Genomic DNA, 24,198 nt, shown 5'->3' with positions numbered 1-24,198 from the left:
TTCTCCGATTGGCCGAGACGGCAGCGCTGTTCCTATTGGTAAAATCTTGTGTCAATCGGGAGAGAAGGCCACGCCCCGTAATAGACAGCACAACATGGGCTGGTTCGGTTCCTTTGTCCTGCCCCAAGCAGAGCCTCAGTCAGCTACTGCTCCAGCCCCTGCCCAGGGGTTGCTTCTCCACGCACAACCCCCCCTTCCATGGGAACAGGCGGCAGGAGTCCCACAGTCCTGGCTCTGCTAGAGGCACTGGTGCCAGCTCTTGCAGTTTTGTTTTTTAGCCCCAGGCTCCTGCTTTTAAGTTGTTTTTCTTCGAGCCCAGTGATCAAAACCGCCTTGAGATCGTCATGGAAAGTTTCTACCCTTATGAGGGTGGGGGAAAGCTGGCAGAGGGGACCCCTATGCACCCTGCAGCCATAGAAACCAGAAAACAAAGAATGAACAACGTGGAAGCTCCTTGTGGCAGGAATCATCTTCGTGTTCTGCCTCTGTACAGCTATTAGCCTCATGGGGTTCCACTCTATGACATGGGCTGTAACTAACTACTACACGAATAGCTTCTTTTTTTTTTTTTTCAAAGGCCCATGTGTTTAAAAGTAATCTCAGTGTGTAGGGGCCTGACTCAAGAGCTTCAGTAATACTAGGAAAGTCAGGTCAGTGCTGTGCGCCACTTTCACTTCTCTGCACTACAAGGATGATCCATATCTCAAGGGCACATGGGGTGATTTGCTTCACATTTGTAAAGCACTGCAATAAGTCACTCCTTTTCTGCACTCCCCTAGGAGAGAAACACATGGCTGGATAGCAGGTGTAAGGGACATACTATTACAAATCCCTTTACATGAAAGTATGACTGGAAGTGGGCCTAGCACTGACTTCACAAGAGCTCACTTTGAGGAGTACAAGAGCCTTCTCCTTTGCATTTCCCATCATCAAGAGCAGCTTTCCTGTATAATTAGTGTGCCACCACCATTTAGGAGGTCCCCACATCCACTGGGAGCTCTTTGGGACAGGAATCTGTCATTTATAATATGGTTTGTGAAGGGCCTAGCACAATGGGGTTCTATCTGGTTTAGGTGCTACTGAAATAAGTGTTTAACAGACACCCTAAGCCTGCACCCACTTACATGGGGGTAAGTCAAGCATAACTCTTTTGAAGTAAATGGAATTAACAGTTTCACACTGGTGTAAATTAAGGAGAATCAAGCTGCATCTCATAAGTTTCACTTTGACTTATCCCACCTTAGATGTTATAGGTAGAAATGTAACTGTAAAAGATTGGGGCTGTGGTTAATAAACTGTTACACAAAACAGACTACTGTTGCAGAGGGTAGAAAAAAAATTAAGTTACCTTGCAAGCATTGCAAAATGTAAATTACCCAACCGCGATAGATGCATAATGAGATGATCAAATAAATAATAAAAACTTTAATTACACAAAGACATATTACAGTGCAACAGTGAAACCTGTTAAACATACACAATACATTCACCCAGCATCATATTTTAGAACAGGCACTGAGTCGTATCATTCTGTACCCCCACTGTGACAGACGTAGGCAATCAGATTCCAACATCATGGCTTTCAAACTTCCCAAACTCATTCAAAGATTGTATTGTGTTGGGACCCCCTTTAGTCTAGCACATCAGTTCCTCTAATACAATGGAAGCCCTACAATGTTCCATTCCCAGATTTCTTCTTGCAGACTGGCATGTAGGTATGGGAAAGTTCAGATCACACCACCATATATAATACAAATTAAGATTGGGCCTGAGAGAATGGCAAAACTTCAAAATACTCAGTTATCTAGAGGGGTTTGCACTTGGGATAAAGACATGCATGGATTTCATCAGGAAACAATTATACCCACTCATCAGTTTACTGAGAGGATGATCATCTACTGTACATAAAAACCAGCAGCATATCAGAAAGGCTGGGGGTGGGGACATCAAGAATAAATTGACAATACGGTAACAGATGAGCAAAATTCAATGGAAATACTGTACTACTACAAGTTGTCACAGCAGAGATTAACATAGTCACTCCACAGCTGATAAATGCCCTTGAGCAGAAAAAAACGTCCAAATGAATATAACCACAAAGGGTTTGAAATGCTTTATCTGCCAGAAAAGATACATGTTTTAGCCACTACAGGCTGATTAGTACAATGTATTATCATTCTGTTGTGACATCCCCAGTGGAAACCTCTGCCTGATTCAGATCTTAAGAACTGATTGGATATACTGAGGCTTGATGGTTTAATGAAAGTGATCAATTACATCTGAACTACGTGGAGAAGAGGAATAATCCAAACTGGGCACAAAACAGATGGCTGGAGATGCCAGGTTCGTGCAGAAAAATAGAAGGAAAAGATTGCCTACATTTGTTCTGCAGGACAAAACCACCGCTTGTAAAAGTTAAATCCAGACTAGCTGAACTGCACATCAGTCTGAAGGGATACTTAACTTGCTATCAAGTCAGTTTCAGAAGGGATTGCGGTTTCAAGTACCACATGTCTCAGGCTATGTTTTTCCAGAATGTTTAACCTTGCACAATATATTTAAATTTGACACTTTGCATATAATCATTTTCACTGTTCAACTACCATCACTTTCTTCATTAGTGATAATCTCTCCTGTGGCTCTGTGAAAGCAACATTTTTAAAAAATAGGAAAGTGTTGTGAAAGCACAAAAATTGGCAGGGGGACCCCCACAGGCAAATGCAGAACCCGAGGGTTTGTCTACACTGGCACGTCATCAGCAAAACTTTTGTTGTTCGGGGTGTTAAAAAAAACCCACCCTGCCGAATGCCAAAGTTTTACCAATGAAAAGTGCCGGTACGAACAGCACTTTGTCAGCAGGAGACAAACAGCAGCTACACTGCATGCCTTTTAGCGGCATGGCTCTCGGGCACAGCCATGTCGCTAAAAGCCTTGTAGGGTAGCCATAGGCACAGCCTACTTTCAGTTCTTTTTCAGCTGACTAGGTTTCAAGTTGAAGGCATCTCTAAGGTTTCTTAAATTTGACAGTGCTCCTTAGGTACATAAGCTCATTAAGATAGTGTCTCCTGCACCCCAACCCCCCCCAAATCTACCCTCTCACTTGTTAGAAATTGTCAGATACTTTGAGGTTTAAAAAAAGGATCCTCATACAACCAATGTCCCATTTCCTTCTACAGATCAAGACATGGATAATGCAAGTGAACATTCCAAATTGAACCGTCAAGTCTCAAAAGACAGGATTATAACCTTCACTGTAGAAGCCGCTATTATGGAATGAGCAGATTTCAAACACAAATATCTTTCAATGAGAACAAAAAAAAATCAGACAGCTGTTTGTTGAATATGCTGCCTTGAGTTAGTTTGTCATATTGGCTCAAATGTGAAATGGGTCATTCGACGAACCCAGCTCTTTTCAATTGCGGATGCACGTAATGGCATTACCAGCCTCTGTGTGCTGTTTGAAGCCTCAGCTGTTTTATTTTTTAAAAATCGTATTGTGCTACATTTAATCCTTTATGGCCAGATTCTGCCCCCAAATCCACAGACTTCAGTGACAGCCACCTGTATGGACTTCAGAGAGGAGATTCTGGCCCTTTGGTCAATGCTTTTCAACTAGTTCAGGATCAGTGTCTGGCAGCTATAGCACGGTGTCTGCTCTGCATGAGGGGATGTATTCCAGATCACTCAATTCAATTATCTATCAAAGACAGTTAAAAAAAGTAACATGACTCCAGAGTATCTGAAATTGTTTCCCACTAGAAATCATAAGTTACCTGCCTGAGTTAAGAAAACCTTCTGTTTTCAAATGAAAGAGGGCTAATTTATCATGGGATACAATTTCAGTTTACTTACAGTCAAAGTCCACAGTAGGACTATAATCTTTTGCTATATTTGACACCTCACCTGCATATCATTTATGATGTTTCATATGTACATTATATATAACACACACAAAAGCAAGGTGTCCTCCTGCAGCATGCCCAGGAACAGAACTCACGATCCCAGGTAATTTGAACAAAACTTTCTCCACATTTACTGGTTTAGGACCCACATTTTTTCCCCCTGCAAGGTCATGTGGTTCGATTCTTAATGTTGATATTCTCCTCTTGCCCCATCTTTCTTTCTAAGGGACCAGGCTTTTGTATCGTATTACGGACTATAGTGTATTGAAGAAGGGAGTTCTATACCCTGTGCATTTGTGCACATAGCTCAGAGGAGAGCAGAGTCAGGGTAAGATGTTGGAGGTACCAGCTGGCCTTCTTGCCTCTGTCTAGTTCCTGATATGGTACCCATCACCATGGTGTGTTAGCACCTCATGCATGTCATGGTTATTCTCGTAACACCCCATGTGAAGAGTACTATTTTCTCCATGTTATAGAAGGAGAACCTGGAGCACAGTGCCCAGTGTCACGCCGGGAGTCTGTACTTTGAGCCTCTAGTCTGTGCCCCAGGGCCGGCTGGGCTCATTCTATCCACAGAGTAAACCAGGAGCTCCTTAGGTCTGTGCACATCTGGGGCTCAGGGGAAGCCCATGCTCTACTGAGAGCTAGAAGACAGGTGAATGGCTGAACAAGAGGCGGACAGCTGCAGTACAACAGGGTTGGCACCAAGAACTCCTCATGAAGGTAGTGAGATGGATGAAAACAGGCAGCCAAGTATCAATCTGTGATATACAAATCGGTATTTGGAGGTAGTGGGTTATCTACTCGATCTCACTGAGCCCCCACCATCTCTATAACTAGCTAGGAAAAGCAAGACCTGGGAGCCAGATTCTGCTCTCAATCACGGGATGCACGTCGGGGGTAACGTGACTAAGAACAGAATCTGACCTACTGAGTACAGGCTCGTGCTGCACAACTTGATTAGGAGCCTTAGTTTGGAAAGAGACAAGCCATAGTTTGGAATAAGCTTTTCTCTACAGCAAAAATGGATTAAAACCCCCTTCCTCTCCCCTAGACACAGGATTTTGATCTATTTTGTAGTAAAGAACCATTACTCAGTAGTTGATACATGCACACCTATCAGGTGTCGATGGAAAGGCAGAAGCGATTTTCCTTCTTCCATTCTATGTCAATTAAAGCAAGTTCAGCTCCTACTCTGTAGTCACATCCACTTCAATTTGCTCCTAAAGACAAGGAAGTTGAGCATTTCCATCACTCTCTGGATTTGTTTGTGCCTAAAGAAATGAAGGGTGGGGAGCAGCAGACATTTCCACTGGATGTAGAACATTTACACTCACATTTGCCAAGGGCACAGAGTTAACCAGTCAGTCCCTTAATAAATGTCATCCCCTCCCTGCCCACCCTGAAATTAATAAAAAAAAAAAATTAAAACCTGGATTAGGAGCCATAATTGCCATTAGCCTAAAGAAACAAATAGCTCAAATGTTACTCAACTCTCGTGAGCATCAGAACACCAGCTCTGACTCTTGGAAGATGTGTGAGGAAGTGAAATAGTTTCCAAGAATATACAAAAATTATGTACAGATCTATTCAGAAAGTGGTAAGCAAGGTCTTAAAAACTGATCCAGGTATTTGTTACTCTCGTCCCTCATCTTTTTAAAAATAAAAAAGGCTGTTTGAGAAAAGTTTTACTATGTACATATATGATATATTTTTCTACCTCTCACAGTACCCCTGTAATTAGCAGACTTTCCACCAGGAGGCCCTGCTAGAGCTTGTACATTTCCCCCCATACGGAAATTTGGCAAAATTAAAAGATTAAAATTCATTTCAAGAATAAACTTCTTCTTTTTTTTTTTTTTTGCTTAAATCGATAGTCTTTAATTTAAGAGAGATCAGGAAATTGTTAGGTTTCACTCACACACCTGGTTGTCCTTGAATGAATTTTTAGTCAAAAGCTTTGCCATACGTTTGGTTTTTTTCCCCAAACAGCAGCAGAGTGTTGTGTTGCAACAGACCTGAGGAGGTGACTGCAGCTGCTCTTGATTCTGTCCTCTGCTGTGAAACCCCAGAATCCTGTAACTGAGGGAGGCCAAGGAGAACCCCAGCTGTCTCCCTTTCGCTGAGCTTTTAACCACGGTCTGAATCCACAGGGTTTGGAAGATGCTCTCTCACTCACTGTTTGCTACCAGTGTCTAGAGTCCACAAGCTCTGGGCGGAGGCTCAACTTCTTAAGCGTTTCATACCCCACCACTATGACGATGGTGGAAGGGGTGGCCGATATGATACGGGCGGAGAGGCCTTTAGTGAGGCCCCATGGGCCTTCCTCTGCCATTAGTTGCTTGAAAGTAAGAATGATGGAGCTCTTGCCTTCCACCTGCAAAGCCAAAAATGAAACCATTAAGAGAGGCAATTGCTCAGAGAGGCAATGGCAGATAAAACAACTGCATCTGTGGTTGCGTAAGGGGTTGTTTGCAATAAGATGGGAAGATATTGCACTCTGTCGAGCTCCTTCAAGAGGTATACCAGTAAATTGCCTTCTGGTTTTAATTTGAGGGGGAATCATAGAAACTAGAGCATCGGATCAGACTCGAAGTCCCTCTAATCCAGTGTCCTTGCTCAGTAGCCAGCACCAGCAACTCCAGAGAAAGATGCAAGAAACCCCAAAGACGACTGTAATGGGACTCCGCAAACCTGTGGTTAGACTCTGCCTCAGTTTCCCCACTCCCATGTAAGCTAGAGGCCAGCTCCTTGGCCAGCGTGTCAGTGAAGCTCCCACCAGTGTCAGTATTTTGTTCCCTTTTTCAAATAATCCATTTATTCAAACACAAATACAGTTCATCATCACACAGGTAACTCAGGTATTGCCACATGAACCCTCCTATGACCTATGCCTCAGAGGGCTGCTTCTTCTGCTGCTGCTGCCTATCCAGTGGGATCCTGAGTCACGTCTTGCATTTAGCTAGTGTGGCAGGTCCTTTCCGTAGCCCAGGATTTCCTGTAGGAGCCTCTCTGCAGAACTCCCAACTCACTGAACTGCTGGGATTTTCACCTCACCACCTGCGAGGCACCTGATTAGTCACATGTGCAGCTAAACCCAATTCCCTTAAAGGACCAGCCCACCCTGTGACAAGGCAATTACGCAACAACCTGCCCACAGAGGAATTTAAGCACTTGCGTTATTTTATGTTTGCTGCATCCCCCTATGCGTTTACATTAGAGACCTCACAAGCCTGGAGTTTGTTGTGGGGCAGAATTTCACTTCCTGCTGGGTGCTGCCCACATGCCCAGAGGTGGCTGCCTTTCAGCAGTGCTACATGGATATCATTTGGGGATGAAAGTGTGCAATGCAGGTGTAAGTTATAGGTTATTCTGGCTGGCTCCTTCTGCTCACTGCCTCACAGCAGCTCTTTACGTACCGATGCTGTTACAGTCTGGAGAGCAGAGATGGGAGATCAGGAGAAGTGTAGAGGAACTAAATATGAGCGTTGACCAACAAGAACAGCGTTTCATAGGGGCAGCAAGGGACTGAAATCAGGTGGGTATTTTTGTGCTCATCAGGTCAGGAAATAAACCAAATAAAACACACTGGAGAAGCAGGCTGGTATAATTAAATGTAAACTCTGCCAGGGTACTAGCATGGATTCCATGACCATTGTGGACAGGGATCTTTCCCCTGAGAACAATGCTACAGATTCCCCTAGAAGTCAGTCCATAGCAAGGTTACATGAAATTTACACAGTATCATTTCTCTGTTCATACCAGTCCAGGAACCCTGTGACCAACAACAGTCTCACAAGGTGGCTGTAGCTAGCAAGGTTCTGACTCCACTCTGGACAAGCCTTTAATGACATTAGAACAGGAGAAAAACCAAAGGGTATTCTCCCCATTTTACAGACAGGGAGTGTGAGGCACAGGAGTTTTTAAGACCCAATATGCAACAATCCATCGGAGCACCTAGAAATAAATGCTAGAAGCCACTGAGAAAAGAGACAAAGTGACTTGCTCACAGCTGCACATGTCAGTGGCAGAGCTGGGACGGAACTTATGCTTTGTGACTCCCAGTCCTGTCCTCTAGCCTCTAGACCAAATTACCTTTAGGCCGAGCTCTTACCTGCACGCGAGCCCTGATGACGTCCATGGGGTTGGTCAGAGTGGAAGCTGTTGCAGCTGCTAGTGGCCCAGATATAGCTTGGAGGAGGAGGTGTGGACAGTCTTTAGGTGTCAGGCCAGAGAGCTGTTCTGAGAACGGGAGGGAGAGTAAAGTTACAGACACGTGTATATATGTATATACTCAGCTGCGCCATACCTCCTTCCAGCCAGAACTCCCAGCATTCACCCATATCAACTTCACGGGGTAGGAGGCGTGTTTTGCGGATGGGAAAACTTGTGACATACATATACACTGCTCACGTGCCTCATAAGGTTTCTAGGACTAGCATGTTTGCTTTAACATAAAGGCACTGCACATTATCTGCAAAGATTCATATTAAACTGACTGCTCCGTAGGCTATTTAAGTCTCCAGAAGGGTAGTACACCTAGTGAATTGTAACACGGCTTCTTGCAACATCCCTCCAAGTAGAGAACAACGCGTTCTCTAAAGAGCTTACCACACTGTGGGGGCCATAGCTTTCTTCATTCTGGTTTTACATTTTAGTATATTAAGTAACATCATGTGTAGTTTTTAAACACACACACACCCCAGATTAATGGCCGTTTCTTCAGGAAAGAGGTTGTTTCTCATAGGATCATAGCAATGTAGGGCTGGAAGAGACCTTGAGAGGTCATCAAGCCCACTCCCCTGCTCTGAGACAGGCACACGTAAACCTAGACCATCCCTGACAGGTATTTATCCAACCTCTTCTTAAAAATCTCTAATGATGGAGATTCCACAACCTCCCTTGGAAGTCTATTCCAGAGCTTAACTGCACGTATAGTTAGAAAGTTTTTCCTAAGAGCTAACCTAAATCTCCCTTGCTGCAGATTTAGCCCATTACTTCTTGTCCTGCTGTCAGTGGACATGGACACTTTATAACAGCCTTTAACATTTTTGAAGACTGAACAGGTCCCCCCATCCAGTTTTCTTTTCTCAAGACTAAAAATACCCAGGGTTTAACCTTTCCTTGTAAGTCAGGTTTTCTAAATCTTTTTATCATTTTTGTTGCTCTCCTTTGGACGCTCTCCAATTTGTCCAAATCTTTCCTAAAGTGTGGTGCCCAGAATTGGACACAGGACTCCAGCTGAGGCCTCAACAGTGCTCAGTAGAGTGGGACAATTACCTCCCGTCGCTGACATATGACACGCCTGCTAATATACCCCAGAAAAGTATTAGCCTTTTATGCAACTGCATCACCCTGTTGACTCATATTCAGTTTGTGATCCACTCTAACCCCGAGATCCTTTTCAGCAGTACTGCCATCTAGCCAGTTATTCCCCATTCCCTGTTTGCTGTACAGGTTAGGGTGACCAGATGTCCCTATTTTATAGGGACAGTCCCGATATTTGGGGCTTTTTCTTCTATAGGTGCCTATTAACCCCCACTCCCGTCCTGATTTTTCACACTTGCTGTCTGGTCACCCTAGTACAGGTTCATATTTTAAGATGTGCTTGTGTCTGCTTAGAAAACAAGGAGAGAGCTCTAGAGACTATTTTGGCTGCAAACCCAAAACCATGGATCATTTCTACTGGTGCACTTTGTGCCTCAGGGCAGGTCACATGACTGTATTGACAGATCAAGACTAGTGTGCTGTGCAAAGATATAAACTAGAAGCATCCAGAGCATCAGGAGCTGAAGGAAAGGCATTTTGAGCCTGAGCCTGTGTCCTGGAGGTCTCACCACCTTTCTGGGAAAGCTGACCCAATAACAGAAGTTAAATATTTAATCACAAATGATCTTATTTTTAAAAAATCATCAGGCTTCGGAAGGAGGGACTGGAGCTTATCTGAACTGTGTTTGCCCCCACCCTTTTTAAAAAAAATCAAAACACTATTTCAGCACCAATACACCATGGAGATTTTACAACCCAACACAGCAGTTTGTGTGTCGAAGTAGCAGCTGGATGAAACAGGGCAGAGCAGATTTCAAAAGCAAGGATAGCGGCTACTGGGAAGCTCAAAATAGAACAGCATCCCGAGAGCTGGAGAAATAAAAGCTGTGGCATTAAAAGCAATGGTGGCAATTGTAACCAGCAAGTGGTCCAAGACCCATATACCAAGGTAATTCTCTGCATCGCTAATAGGAACTGCCAACTCTGAGGAGTGAGCTGGACACCTGGGATGCCTGTATTTTTAATGGTGGCAAACCCTGAGAATCAGTGAACTGCATTGTGCAGCCTGTTACAGTCAACTTAATTCAATCATCACTGCCAACAAATCCCCCTTGTGGAATGATACACCCACACCAAACAGCTAGTGGAAAACACAGATATCAACTGGGCTAGCAACTTTACAGTTTGCTAACAGCCCAAGTGTCACCTATATTGTACAAATGAGCTGAGTTCGGAGGCATTCTGCACAGGAACAATGATCTCCTGAAAGGTACAGCTTTGTTACGTAACACAGTGGTTCTCAACCAGGGGTACGCGTACCCTTGAGGGTGCAGAGGTCTTCCAGGGGGTACATCAACTCATCCAGATATTTGCCTTGTTTTACAACAGGCTACAGAAAAAGCTCTAGCGAAGTCAGTACAAACTAAAATTTCATACGACTTTATACTGCTCTATATACTACACACTGAAATGTAAGTATAATATTTATATTCCAATTGATTTATTTTATAAGAATATGGTAAGAAGGAGAAAGTCAGCAGTTTGTCAGTAATAGTGAGCTGTGACACTTCCGTGTCTTTATGTCTGTTTTGTAAGCTCGTAGTTTTTCAGTGAGGTGAAACTTGGGGGTGCGCAAGACAAATCAGACTCCTGAAAGGGTACAGTAGTCTGGATAGGTTGAGAGCTACTGGTGTAACATTGGGTTTAAAACCTATTGAACACAAGCACATCTTGTTTAGATGCCCAACCGCACCTGAACTTGCTTGTAGCTCTATTTCCTGGCTCTGCTAAGGGATTTCATACCCTAGAAGTCTTTTTGAAGCCTAAAGGGACCCAGATTCCACACTTGAGAAAGCACAAGTCACACGCATGCAGCAGTTTTAATTTTCAAAACATTACGTGAACATCTGCTCTTCCACACTCCTGTGTGGGAGACAAGTCTGATCCACAAGTAACTGATGGGGAAGTCCAGGCAGATGTGCCAAGTGTCTTGCCGAAGGCCACACACAGCGTAGAAGAGCTGGGATTAAAGCTCACCTTCCTGGCTCCAGTCCTGTGTTTAGACCAGCGGTTCTCAACCTTTTTCTTTCTGAGGCCCCCCCAACGTGCTATACAAACTCCATGGCCCACTTGTGCCACAACAACTGGTTTTCTGCATATCCTGCATATTAAAAGCGAGGGTCAGCATTACGGGGTAGCAAGCAGGGCAATGGCCTGGGGCCCCACACCACAGGGGGCCCCGTGAAGGTAAGTTGCTCAGGCTTTGGCTTCATCCCCGGCCGGCAGGGCTCAGGCTTCAGCTTTCTGCCCTGGGCCCCAGCAACTCTAACGCAGGGCCTGTTCTCTGATTTATTTTGGGGGACCCCCTGAAACCCGCTCACAGCCCCCCAGGGGGCCCAGATCCCTGGTTGAGAACCACTGGTTAGACCATGCCACTCCCTTGCCAGAGCTGAGGTCTATCAATGCTTCACTCTCCACTGATTAAAGAATGTGATCAAATGGGATCCAAGCCACCTGATCCAAGAGATGATGGCTGCTCAGTGCTCCAGGGAACAGTCATGCCTCCCTGACCTGCTCTCTGCCAATGTACCTTGCGGGGAAAACGCCTTTCCAGCCCCATGTCAGTTCAAGTGCATGAGTGTGAATCACTATGGGTGGGACTCTGATCTCATTTACAGAGATAACAGCGCTGCTCTGAGACGTTTGGGAATATTTATGTAAAAACACTTCCCAAACAAGGAGAAGGGGTGGCCTGACCCTAGGAAAGCTGCCCTCCTATGCTGCCTAGGGTCCTTAATTACCTTGGCCAGTCCTGGGCCTAGACATCTTTCCCAGGATGATCCTTCTCTTCTCCCTTCTCTGTTGCGTGCCCCTCCGACTTCTCCTCTCCAGCAGGCTGTGTAGGGAGGGTCTGACAAGACGCAAGCCGCAGCAATTGTCATTGTGGGGTTTGGGGTGTTGGATTTCCTGCCCAAGCCACAGGCTGCCTGTTGTGTTCTAACTGCCCCATGGCGCGCACTAGATAACTAGACCGTACTAATGTAGTCCGGCAGGGTCCATTCTGGGCAGTTAGACTGCAACACATCCTGTGGGTTAGGGGGTGAATCCATCACCCCAAACCCCAGACAACTGCTGCAGCTTGCCTCTTATCAGAGTTGCACTGTGCAGTGCACAGGTGCCATGGGGCGGTGGAAAATAATGCCAGTGGCCGTGACACTATTTCAGACCTCAATAGCAGTGAATGAGATACACTTTTTTAATGTGTGCGTGCTTACAAAATTAGTAGACTGAATTCTGAATTAGTAATTTCATAATTACATGTAATACTCCTGGGGGAATTCGGCACCACTGCGCAATGCAGAATTTTGCAGAATTTAAGATTGTGCATACAGAATTTCCTTTCCCCCACAGAAGTGGGCTGCAGGACTCCTAGCTGCCACTGGGCCCGGCAGAGCCCAGCTCACACACAGAGGGAGAGGGAGCTAGAGGGTTCCTGGCAGCTGCAGTTCCCAGAATACCCTGAGGTACCCTGAGCAGCATGCAGAAAACTCCATGCAAGCCTGGGACCAAGCATCAGGCTTTTCCTCTGGGTCCCTGGGCTCTGCAGGGGAGAAAGGAGCAGGTGTCTGGACTTGTGGGGCCACGGCTGAGCACGGGGGGAGGGATGGGAGGGAGTGTAGGTATCTGGGCTAGGGGGACCCTGTGGCTGGGTTCTGGAGGGGGAGGGGTTTCAGGTGTATTGGCTGTGGCGGGGAGGCACAGATGGGGAGAGGTTGTGGGTGTCTGGCCCCCTGGCTAGGCTTGGTGGAGAAGGGTGGGGGGAAGGAAGGAGACAGAGAAACAGGAACTGGGTTCTCATAGTGGTTTCTTTAACTCTATTCCTGGGAGAATTTTTGTGCGTGTCTGTATTGTTACAGACATACTTGAAGACCAGTATTTTGAAATAAAATACCAAAATAATTGAAACTGGTGTGATTATGAAGTGTTATTTTGACAAATAAAATGTGCAGAATTTTTAATGTTTTGGCACAGAATGCCCCCAGGAGTAATGTTAAAAAGAATAATAATTTTGGATTACTGAAAATCAGGGAGCATTGACATCTCAGCACTCAGATCCCAAAGTGCCAAGTAGGTGCCCAAGCCAAGTAATGGCGGAAGCCTCCGTGTTTCACCTACCTGCATAGAAGTGGTAGAAAGGCCACCATACCGCACTGTTGGGAATATAGGTGAGCAGGGAGGCCACGTAGCCCCTGTAGAAGCCTCTCAGTCCGTCAGCGTTGAAGATCTGTACAAGGATGTCCTTGGTCTGGCCGAAAACCACGTTACGTTTGCAGTCTTGGTACCGCACTTTGAACCTGCCCATGCTCTCACCCTCGCGCTGCATCATGAGGTGCTGGGAAATGACATCTATGGGCACTGTGATGCTCTGCGCCACCAGGGAGGCTGAGCCGCCGGCCACCAGCGACTTGACGACGTTGCTGTTGTTGTACTTGGAGACGTACTTGCGGGTGAGCTCGTAGGTGGTCACGTAGCACTGGCCTGAAATCAGGGTGAAGGTGTTGACCAAGAAGCCCCGGTACAGCCCAGCTGCCCCTTCCGCCCGTAATATCTTCACAAAGGCATCGAAGGTCCCGTTGTAGAGGCTCTTGCCCTTCTGGACCTGCAGCCGTGTTCGGATGAGCGTAAAGGGGTAAACGCTCACCCGGATCATCATGGTCATGCAGACACCGAAGACATAGAACTTCTTCTTGTCCAGATGCTCCCACTCGATGATCGGGATGTTGCGTTTGTCCTCCATAATTCCCTGGAATGCAGGGGAAGAAAAGTTAGTGACCATCAGATACTCCCCTCCACCTTCCAAAGGAGAAGACTAAGGGACTTTTTCGATTAAGCCTCCTTTCTCCGTTAGGCCCTGCAGTAACCTTCCTGCTAGCCAAGGGCTGGAGTAAGCCCGCTTAAGAAACACTCGTTATTATAAACAATGATGTTGGTGGGGCCTGAGTGAAACCAGTGTCCTAGCACCCAGCACCCAAGCTCTGATTACCGGGGGGGCAGTGATGGGTAAATCTGAGGATCCCAGAGTCTGCTAGCCGTCAATGAGAAGGCAAGATATTGGCATTAACAGATGAACACAAATAACCAGAAGGTGGCTATAGGAACTTTGTACACGAGGACCCACCTGGCTTATTCAAGCCTCTTGAGCACAGACGTGTCTAGGTGGTCACTCAACAGGATTTGCCATGAGGCCCCACAGGGGTGTTGCTGAGTCTACCAGCAGTTATCTCTTGACCCAGTTAAGAGGTACACAATTGATTTCCCCTAGCTGCCATTTTCTGAGATTAACCACTCTAACATACTACCAGCAGAAAGTGGGTTAGCTGCCCACATCATGCTAGTCTCCAGTGGGGTGGATAAAAATGTATTTAATTTTTTTTTTAAATTTAAATTAAATACAGGTTTATTTTTTAAAAATAAATTTGAAATAATGACAATCTACAGTAAGGCCTAAATTCATTGTAACCTATTAAAATAACACTTTAAATACAAAAAATATTAAGTAGTACATATTTGCTGACAAGTTTTAAGGAAAATCAAACCACTGAACTGGTGCAAGTCATTGGCTAAGCACCTGGAACCAGAGTATGACGTGCCAAACCAGTTTTAGACATATTCAGAAGATGCAGAGAAAATATTTTCTTCACTTCAGTTTGTTCAACTAGTTCAGTTCAATGACTAGATCAAAGTTAAGAAACCAATTGGGAGTCTCCTCTTCCAATCTATGAATAAAAAGTAGGTGTGAAAGGACAAACTCTACTAGTTCTTGAAGGACAGTGACCGGAAATTATCAGTTCAATTCATTAACTACAGATAATACTTCCTTTGTTTAATAAATCAGGGCGAGTCTACACTACAAAATTAAATTGACCCAAGTTAGGTTGGTGTACAGCCACCGCAGAAATTACTGCAGTTTTTCATGTTCACACTATGCCCCCACTGTTGGTGGTGCGCATCCTCACCAGGAGCGCTTCTACTGATTTAACTGACAGCATGGGGCAATGTGGGGCACTGACAGCCTGGAGACCCACCACTGTGCCTGTCAGCCCCGTGTGGGGCAGAGGGGCTCTGGCATGTCAGCCCTGCACTTACATCCCTTGTTGCTGCCTTTGACAGGCTGAGCTGCATCGGACACTGCATCAACCTAACTACCTCGACCTAAGTATTATGCCTCTCACGGAGGTGGAGTTATAAGGTTGGTGTAGCAGGCAACTTACAACAGCAGGACCAACGTTGTGGCATCATTGATGCTTACAGAGTTAGATCAACATAAGGTGCCCGACGTTGACCTAACTCTGTAGTGCAGACCAGGCCTCAGTTAATTTCAAAGGCAATACATGTTTTGATAAGCTTTTTTTCCTTATGTATCCAGTGCATTTAGGGTAGTTTGATTTAATAAAAAAAAGTTTAAATGCTGTTTTTGTGCACTTTTAATTCAATTTGAATTTCCAAAAAGAGCTTGACTCTCATCATAAGTAAAAAAACCTAATCTAGCAAGAAATGCATCATTCACCATTTTCTAACGTAATAAAAATGTAAAAATTAAGAATCTCAACAAGGGTACTATAGAACTGCTTAAATAATTGTGCATAGATAAGGTGTATCCTTCTGATTAGCAAAAAGAAGCACCACATATAGTGCAAGGGCCATGTTTCGCTGCAAATCAATACGTTTTAATGATTACCAACCACTGAAAATCAATCTTTATTTAGGAAAATACAAATGGAAAACGTGACTTAAATCAAGGTTTCCTAGTTGATTTAAATTATGATTAAAATCCACCCTGCTCTCCAGAATACCCCTAGGGAGAACCCCTCCCTTCATGCATCTTGACTTTTCCTTTGGAGTGGCATGGGTACGAGCCAACTATTCCAGCTCTGCTATGGCATACTGAAATCTTAGGTATGTGACCACACCCCTCTGTGCCTCAGTTTCCCCCTCTGTAAAATAATGCTTACTGACCTTTGTGAGATGCTTTGAGATCTATGGATGAAGAATTAAATATTACCTCTTACTGAACATGCAGAGCAGGAAAATTGTTTGGCAACCAGGGCAGCTTCTCCCCTGTCATTCTGAGTTCACTGGTGCTGCTGGCCTTCAGGATCCTACCCTTCAGGTCCTACGCTGTCTACAAAAGTAAACGGTGATATGTTCTGAAATCTCTGAACAAGATATTAGCTTCATCGCATGAGTCACAGCTGGTTTTTTCCATGCTCCTCTAATTTTTCCCTCCCGCTCACTGATTGGAAATGCAAGTCAGGGGGTAAAGTTAAGAGTAAGAATTAAAGGGAGGAGGACGTGAGACCACAGATGTAAACAAGCACAGAATTATGCAGCACTGCTAAGGTGAAGGCAAAGAGCCTGAAAAGAAAATTAACAAAGATCCCGGTTCAAGGAGCCCCCAGCCAAGGAGCTGCAGGTTGTACTTTGATGAACTTCGCTCATTTTAGCCACAATCACTTTCGTTACTAGATAATCTTCTCTGGTGCAATAACCCTGAAATACCCATTATGCCTCCAGCTACGGCTGCACTCGCAGGGTCAGGGATCAGAACGGAGTTTCAGTACAACACAATGGAGCCACATGGACATTCATGCCACAGAGCACCGTGATCTCCAGCAGCAGGACACAGTAAGAGGCTACTCACAATTCAGTTTCCACCTTCAACCCAGCCGACCATATTTAACCCAGGTCTCCCTCCTCGCCTAACCACCCACCATCTGATCTCCGCTGAATTGCCCGCCATGCCATAAGCCAGTGAGTGCCAACCTGTGTGGGGATGTTTCTCTCTGGGATCAGATTCTGAGCTGTTCGTCCCACCTCCCATTGAACTGTTGTTTTCTCACCTGCTGCAAAGTTTGAGCTGATGGTTTGGAGCAGGCCTAGCTCCTTGGAGAGTCAGGGCACCCACGAAGGAACAGGAGAAAGGCAGCAGGGGCACCCCAGGACAACGCCCAGAGGCACTTTGCTGAGCTAAGATGGGAATGTTAGAGCACGAGTCTTGGTGGTTGGGAACCACTCCACTGTCGGCAGCCTCCCCAGATGATAAACTCTTTGCCCTCCCATACCTGAGGCAGTACTGGGTGTGAGGGCAAGGGGGGAATTTATTACAGGAAAGGATTCTAGCCTTTATGCACTTGAGATCATTCAAAAACACTCGCTGTGGAGATGCTAAGAACAGGGATGGTACGGCACCCACCCCTCCACGCCAGTGACCTGAACTGATCTCTGGTTTCATAAACCAAAAGGAAAGCTCACGATCTGTATAAGAGATAAGAAGAGCGGCCAATAGGTCCCCCAGATTTCTCACTAGAAAGTCTGTTTACTATCTCAAGTAAAGCCACGGAAGGCAGCAAGTGGAGCTACCCACTGGTTCCCTTAGCCAGTTTCTGACTATCAGCAGAAACAGAGGGTATTTGATTTTCATACAATTCCTGTAAACTGAAAACAACCCCCTTAAAATCAGCGCTGAAGAGGTGGAAAGGTACAATGCACAGGCAGCAGCCCTCAGTGACAAGCGCTCCCGAAATGCGTATAAATGAGAGACTTGACAGAGAGCCATGGCAGCTCACAGGCTTCTGTGATTCCCCCCTCTCAGGTGCCACTACCTCTGCCCCATGCCCTTGCATCTACAGGCTCTAAAGCATCATACTAAGGTTAGCCACATCGCAGTGGCTTGCAAGAGAGCTCTCCGAAGGTGAGGATGCTCCTCTTTCACTCTGAAGAGGTGGCTGGTAGTAGGCCTGACCCATGAAAAGTGTGTTTAGATACATTCATAAACTCTACAGGGAAAAACCCATGAGTGTAACAGCTTGGATTTCTATAGCACCTGACCTATCATCTCAGGATCTCAGACAGGATTCTTCACATACCCAGGTATAAACCAGTATCGTTAGCTCCATTTTACAGACATGGAATCAAAAGTACATAGGTGACGGGATTTGTTCCAAAGTCCGATACTTAATCAGAGGAAGGAACAGAACTCCTGCTTTGTGAACAACTCCCTTCTTCTGCCTCTAATGCCTGTGCTCTAACCACTCAGGTTGGGCCAACGGAAGGCCAATTTTGCCAGTAAGGCTTTCTAGTATTGACCAAGCATATAGTATGCTTCCCTCCTCTGGCAAAGTATGCCCCAACCCACTATAGACTTCACAGATCTCAATCTGGGAACCCCCACCAGACAGTGTGTATCACTAAACATTAAAAAAAAAAAAGTTATAATATCCAGCTGGAGCCAGATTATTGTTAGACTGAACATTTCCCATTCCAGATCAAAGACTCCTCCCTGGGTTCAGTGTAGAAAAGTTTTACCTGTCAGAGAACATCCTGATTATGTAATACAAAGGCCAGAGCCATTCAGCTTTAGACACAACTTGCTTCAAAGGGTTTGTCTACACTTGAAAGTTATTTCAGATGAAGGTAGAAAGAATTTAAAGAGCAACAGCTCCCTGTGTGGACACACTTATAGAAGAGTGCCTTTTCACAGTTTTGTTTAATCCACTTTGAAAGCAATAGCTATTCTGGTCAATTTCCCTGTGTAGACAAGACAACCCCAAATCATACAGCTCAAGACAGAAGTGATAATGCCAGTGACTGCAGGGACCCTACCAGGAAACCCAAAGACAGTCAGATGGAATATTGGAGTAATTGACAGTGTTAAGTTATTATGAAGGGCTTCATTCCCAGACACGCTAAGGCCTCTTTACACAGCTCTGGCGAAAGGGAGCTGCAAGGTGTAACTGTAATTCATGCCTATTGTAAAGCCATTTTACACTGTCAGAGTGATAAAGAGAGGCCTTAGTGTAAATAAGAATAAGGCCCCAAATTTCAGGCTCCATCAATAAAGGTCAAGTAACCAAGACTGTGAGAGAAATTTGCTTGATGAAACAATTTACATATTTGCTTATTCTCTTGGAAGGAAAGTCCTTTTAAATTAAAAAAAACACCAAGGTTTGCTTACTATCAGCCAACAAAATGTTTACAGAACATCAGCAAACACTGTTATAGGTTTATCACAACTTCTACTGATGCTCAGACCAGAGAGAGAGGTTGAGAATACCACATCGTATTTGCAAAACAACAATCTGAATGAAAATAAAAGGTATTCTATTTTACCAGGTACAAAAATAAAACCATGACTCACTGCTACCGCCAACTGAAAGAGACAAATGGAATTTAAAAGAAAGCTAAGGGCTTGTCTATACAGAAAAGTTGTACGACTTTAACTACACCAGTATAGCTGAGAGAGAGAGAGAGAGAGAGAGTGTGTGTGTGTGTGAGAGAGAGAGAGATCAATATAAAAGTGATTAAACTGGTATAGCTATACCCATACAAGAAGGGGAATAAGCTAAATCATTATACGGCACCTTTGTACCAGAATAACTGTGCCCACACTAGGGCTTATACCAGTATAACTATTTCAACATAAAACCCACACCCCCTAACCAACACAGTTACACCGGTGGAACTTTCAAGTGTAGTCCAGGCCTTCAACCCAGTCTGCTCCGCTGCTCAAGGACAGGGGTTTAGAAGTAACACGGTGAGGTGAAAAATCATATTGATTTTACCTGTTATTAGTATCACCACTGATTATTAAATCAATGGAACTAGGTGTGGTCTAGTTTACTTCTCAGAGTATGTACTTGGTGGACAATGACATACTGCTCACTTTCACTTTTGGATCTAGTTACTTTCATTTGTTTGGCTCTCAAGCTGTTGCAGGAGCTGCAATGTTTGCCTTGTAAGGCCTTCCCTCCACCTACAGGAATTTTAAAAGTTCAAGGAAATGTTTGCATTGGTTTTAGGTTCTATATACTGTGCTGATTTTATTACTGAGGCCATCAGCTCCTTGGGGGAGAGACTGAACTTTCCTCTATGTCTTGTTAATAACCACCTTCATTTGGAATTTGATTCTAACAGACAGTGTTGCTTTAATCCCATCGTTTGCAAGTGATGGAAGCAGGGCTATGGCAGTGGATTAATCTCTAAAGGAGGTGAGAGCGGGAGGAGTGCCTGGCATCACTGGGAATGTTTTGATTAAATATACTCAGCAAATTCCTTGCACCACTGAAATCAATGGGAGTTTTGCCTTTGACTTCAGTGAGGCCACGATTTCACTTATGCTTCCAGAATTTAAACCTAAGGCCTTGGTCAAAGCAATGATCTCATTAGAAGACTTACTTCCACCCTCAGGCATTCCCTTCCCACCTTTTAAACACCACCTTCCCCATACAAAACAAAGAGAAAAAATAACTGCCAAATTCCAAATTTGCCAATCCCTGTCTAAGACCCACACATTAAAAAAACAACAACAATTCAATCATCACTCTCCCCACAACAAATAGCATGCAGACAATATGAAATTTCCAGACCCCACTCTTCATTTTGCTTGTATCTTTTATGCCTTTCTTCTGCCCTTTGTTTTGACTATTTAGAGTGTAAGCTCTTGGGGGCAGGGGCTGTCTACCACACATTTTACAGAGCCTAGCAAAAGAGGGCCCCATTCTCAGGTGGCCCCTAGCCACTATAATGAATGACTCCCCCACTTTGGGGGTAAGGACATGGAGACCATTTGTTAACTTGCTCTCATCTATCCCAAAAGTTCACAGAACTTGGGCAGCCAAAAGTCTAAAACTACCCATAAATAAGTCTATATTTATACAGGGAGCTGTGTTACTCCTCACTGAGAACAGAAGGAAACTATTTTCTTGAAGTTATACCAGGTGGTTAAGGCAAATGATTAGGAAGGAGGACTCCTAGGTTCTGGTTTCTGACTCTGCCACTGCCTGGGTGTGTGATCTTGGGCAAGTCATTTCCCCAGCTCTAAAATGGGGGCACTACCTACCTACCTACCAACAGGGTGCGTGGAGAGTTAAACTGGTATGAAAACCTCAGCTGAAAAATGAAGCAGCACAGAATATTACTCTGCGAGAAATGTAAACCAAGTCCATATAATTTTCTAAGAGGCTTGATGGATGTCTTCTGATAATTCCCGTCCTTCAGAAAATTCACTTTGCCCAGTAGGCTCATGTGTAGTTGCAGCAAAATTTGTGCATAACAAGGCTTTGGTAGCCTGCGTCAAAGGAGGCCAAGCAATGATTGGAACTAGGGCCCAACTTAGTCTCAAACACAATTGATCAACACAATTTGTACCTCTTTAACACAGGCTAGCCAATCTGTTACAAATGTTTTGCTGCAACTGTGTTTAAATGTGATTCTTTGGCCAATTAAGACAGGGTCTTTGTTTGCTCCAAACTAGAAGAGATCTCCCAGTCAGCATACTAATGCCTTAGCCTGGAGTCATCCAGAAGTGGGCTGAGAAATCGCCTCCCCAAGATCTATGTTGCCTCTGGACTCTCTCTAAACACAGGAGGTCAAACATTCCCGAAAGCAAAGCCACTGAGTCTCTCCTAATTTCAATTCTTATCTCTGTACTAAACCAGAGGAAACCTAGGCTGGTTAGGTGGCTCGGCATCACTAATTTTTAATAAATACTTCACACTTTTATACCATTTTTATCCAAGGATTAAAAAAAAATAGATCTTTTACAAACATAAGGCCTCACAGTGCCTCCAAGCATCATCCTCATTTTACACAGAGTGAAACTGAGTCATGGAGAGGTTAAGACCAATACTTTCAAACACATCCACTGATTTCAGTTGCTTCAATTTTTGGGCATCCAAATTTGGATATTCCATGGCTGGTCTTCAGAAGAGGCAAGCACCCACAACTCAAGTTGAGAGCAAACTGGGGTGACCTGCTGGCTGTGTGGAAAGATCCAAAGCTGCTCTTAGAATCATAGATTATTAGGGTTGAAAGGGACCTCAGGAGGTATCTAGTCCAATCCCCTGCTCAAAGCAGGACCAAACCCCAACTAAATCCCCAAATGGCCCCCTCAAGGACTGAACTCACAACCCTGGGTTTAGCAGGCCGATGCTCAAACCACTGAGCCATCCCACCCCCATTCTGATTGACTGTACAGATCATGAACTTTCCTGTGCTCTATGCAATGTGCAAATCAGTTCAGGGCACTGGTAAGGGCTACTCCTTTGAGTGGAGGGGCAGGTGCTGCACAGTTCTTATTCCCAGCACCTTTGAAAACAAGGCTATAGGTATTTAATTTGGGGCACCCAAAAATGGGCACATGCAGAAGTCTGTGGACATTTGAAAGTTTTGGCAGAAGTGACTTGAGTAGAGGACAGGGCTCTTATATTCCCAGCTTCTCAAACAGCACCCCTTTTTGACTCCACCATCATTTCACATTACTGCCTAGCCTGCAGCCTTATCCCCAGCACCCCAAGCTGAGTGCTGCACCTCACCCCCCTGCCCCAGGCCTTGCCACCCCAACTGCTCCTCTCCCTATGACCTCCCCCAAGTTGTGTCCTGCTTCATCCTCCCATCAAACTGTCCCAGGCCTGTCCCTCTGCAGTACTCTCCCTATTTGCCCTCCCACAAAGCCCCCCTCCATCCTTCCTTCAAAATTCTCCCCCCCCGTATCGTCCCCCAGATGCACTTCCTCAAATGCCCTGCTCCCTGGACCGTCCCCCAGCTCAACATCCCCCAACTGCCCCTCCCCAGCCTCTGTCTCACCTTGCTCCCACCCCATCCCAGAGCCTCCCACTGCCCCCCCAGCTCCTCAACTGTCTCTCCAGCCCCTGTTATCCCACGCTACCCCCGCAACTGCCTCTCCAGCCCCACCCTGCCCCCAACTGCCTCTCCAGCCCCTCAATTATCCCACCCTGCCCCCCAACTGCCCCCTTCCCACCCTGCCCCCAACTGCCTCTCCGCCTCAATTATCCCACCCTGCCCCATCCCACCCTGCCCCAACTGCCTCTCCAGCCCCACCCTGCCCCATCCCACCCTGCCCCCAACTACCTCTCCAGCCCCACCCTGCCCCCAACTGCCTCTCCAGCCCCTCAATTATCCCACCCTGCCCCATCCCACCCTGCCCCCAACTGCCTCTCAGCCCCACCCTGCCCCATCCCACCCTGCCCCCAACTGCCTCTCCAGCCCCACCCTGCCCCCAACTGCCTCTCCAGCCCCTCAATTATCCCACGCTATCCCCCAACTGCCTCTCCAGCCCCACCCTGCCCCCCAACTGCCTCTCCAGCCCCTCAATTATCCCACCCTGCCCCCAACTGCCCCCATCCCACCCTGCCCCCAACTGCCTCTCCCGCTCCTCAATTATCCCACCCTGCCCCCCCACTGCCTCACCAGCCCCTCAATTATCCCACCCTGCCCCCAACTGCCCCCATCCCACCCTGCCCCCAACTGCCTCTCCCGCTCCTCAATTATCCCACCCTACCCCCAACTGCCTCTCCAGCCCCTCAATTATCCCACCCTGCCCCCCAACTGCCTCTCCAGCCCCTCAATTATCCCAGCCTGCCCCCCAACTGCCCCCCAAGGTGGGCCCCGTCCCAAAGCCCGCACTGTCCCTGCCTAGCCCCTCATACCCCGCACCCTGGCCCCCCAACTGCCTCCCCCTTGGGCCCGCAGTGTCCCAACGGCCCCCCCGCCAGCCCGGTCGCGGCGCCCTCGGGCCCCACCTGAGCCCTATAACTAAGCCCCGCCCCCCGCGCGGCCGCCCCTCACTCACCTCGGGCGGGCGCCCCCAGGCCCCTGCTCCGCCCCCATGGCGCCCCCGAGACCCGGGCCAGCAGCAGCCACGCCCCGGCCGGAAGTCAGCGGCGGGAGGCGCGGCTCGCGTAGCCGTCCGCTCGGCCAATGACCTGCTCGCTCCCCCCCCCCGTGCGCCATCTTAGGTGAGGGCAGAAGCCTCGTCCGGCCCCGTTCCCCTCGCGTGATACTTGGCCTTAACAAAGATGGCGTCCGCCCTCCCTTGCCCCAGTGAAACATGGCCGCCCGCAAGGCTTAGTGGTGCATTGAGCATGCGCGCTCACCGCTTCCCCCCTCCCCCGCCAGCCTGAGTTCTTGCAACATGCATGGGTGCTACCCACGTGGGCTGCAGGGGAGA

The 24,198-nt window shown here is 46.4% G+C and overlaps 1 protein-coding gene and 1 long non-coding RNA gene across 2 annotated transcripts; one reads left to right on the top strand and one right to left on the bottom strand.

The window, feature by feature from the left end:
- Window positions 1-44: 44 nt before the first annotated feature.
- LOC120390268 lies at window positions 45-3,308 on the top strand. The gene is made up of 2 exons (XR_005591046.1): window positions 45-650; window positions 3,177-3,308. It is a non-coding gene; the product is annotated as an uncharacterized LOC120390268 (long non-coding RNA).
- Window positions 1,271-23,970, bottom strand: SLC25A44 (solute carrier family 25 member 44). The gene is made up of 5 exons (XM_039512801.1): window positions 23,821-23,970; window positions 16,234-16,353; window positions 13,347-13,974; window positions 8,017-8,144; window positions 1,271-6,279 (listed from the first exon to the last, which is right to left on the bottom strand). Exons 3-5 carry the CDS (start codon window positions 13,966-13,968, stop codon window positions 6,088-6,090), a joined length of 942 nt encoding a protein of 313 aa, XP_039368735.1. The 5' UTR covers window positions 13,969-13,974; window positions 16,234-16,353; window positions 23,821-23,970; the 3' UTR covers window positions 1,271-6,087.
- Between the last annotated feature and the right edge of the window lie 228 nt (window positions 23,971-24,198).

This window comes from Mauremys reevesii, linkage group 24 (assembly GCF_016161935.1).
Source record: "Mauremys reevesii isolate NIE-2019 linkage group 24, ASM1616193v1, whole genome shotgun sequence".
Lineage (NCBI taxonomy): Eukaryota > Metazoa > Chordata > Testudines > Geoemydidae > Mauremys > Mauremys reevesii.
The sequence above is the reverse complement of the archived record's forward strand: the minus strand, read 5'-3'. Positions and strand labels throughout refer to the sequence as shown.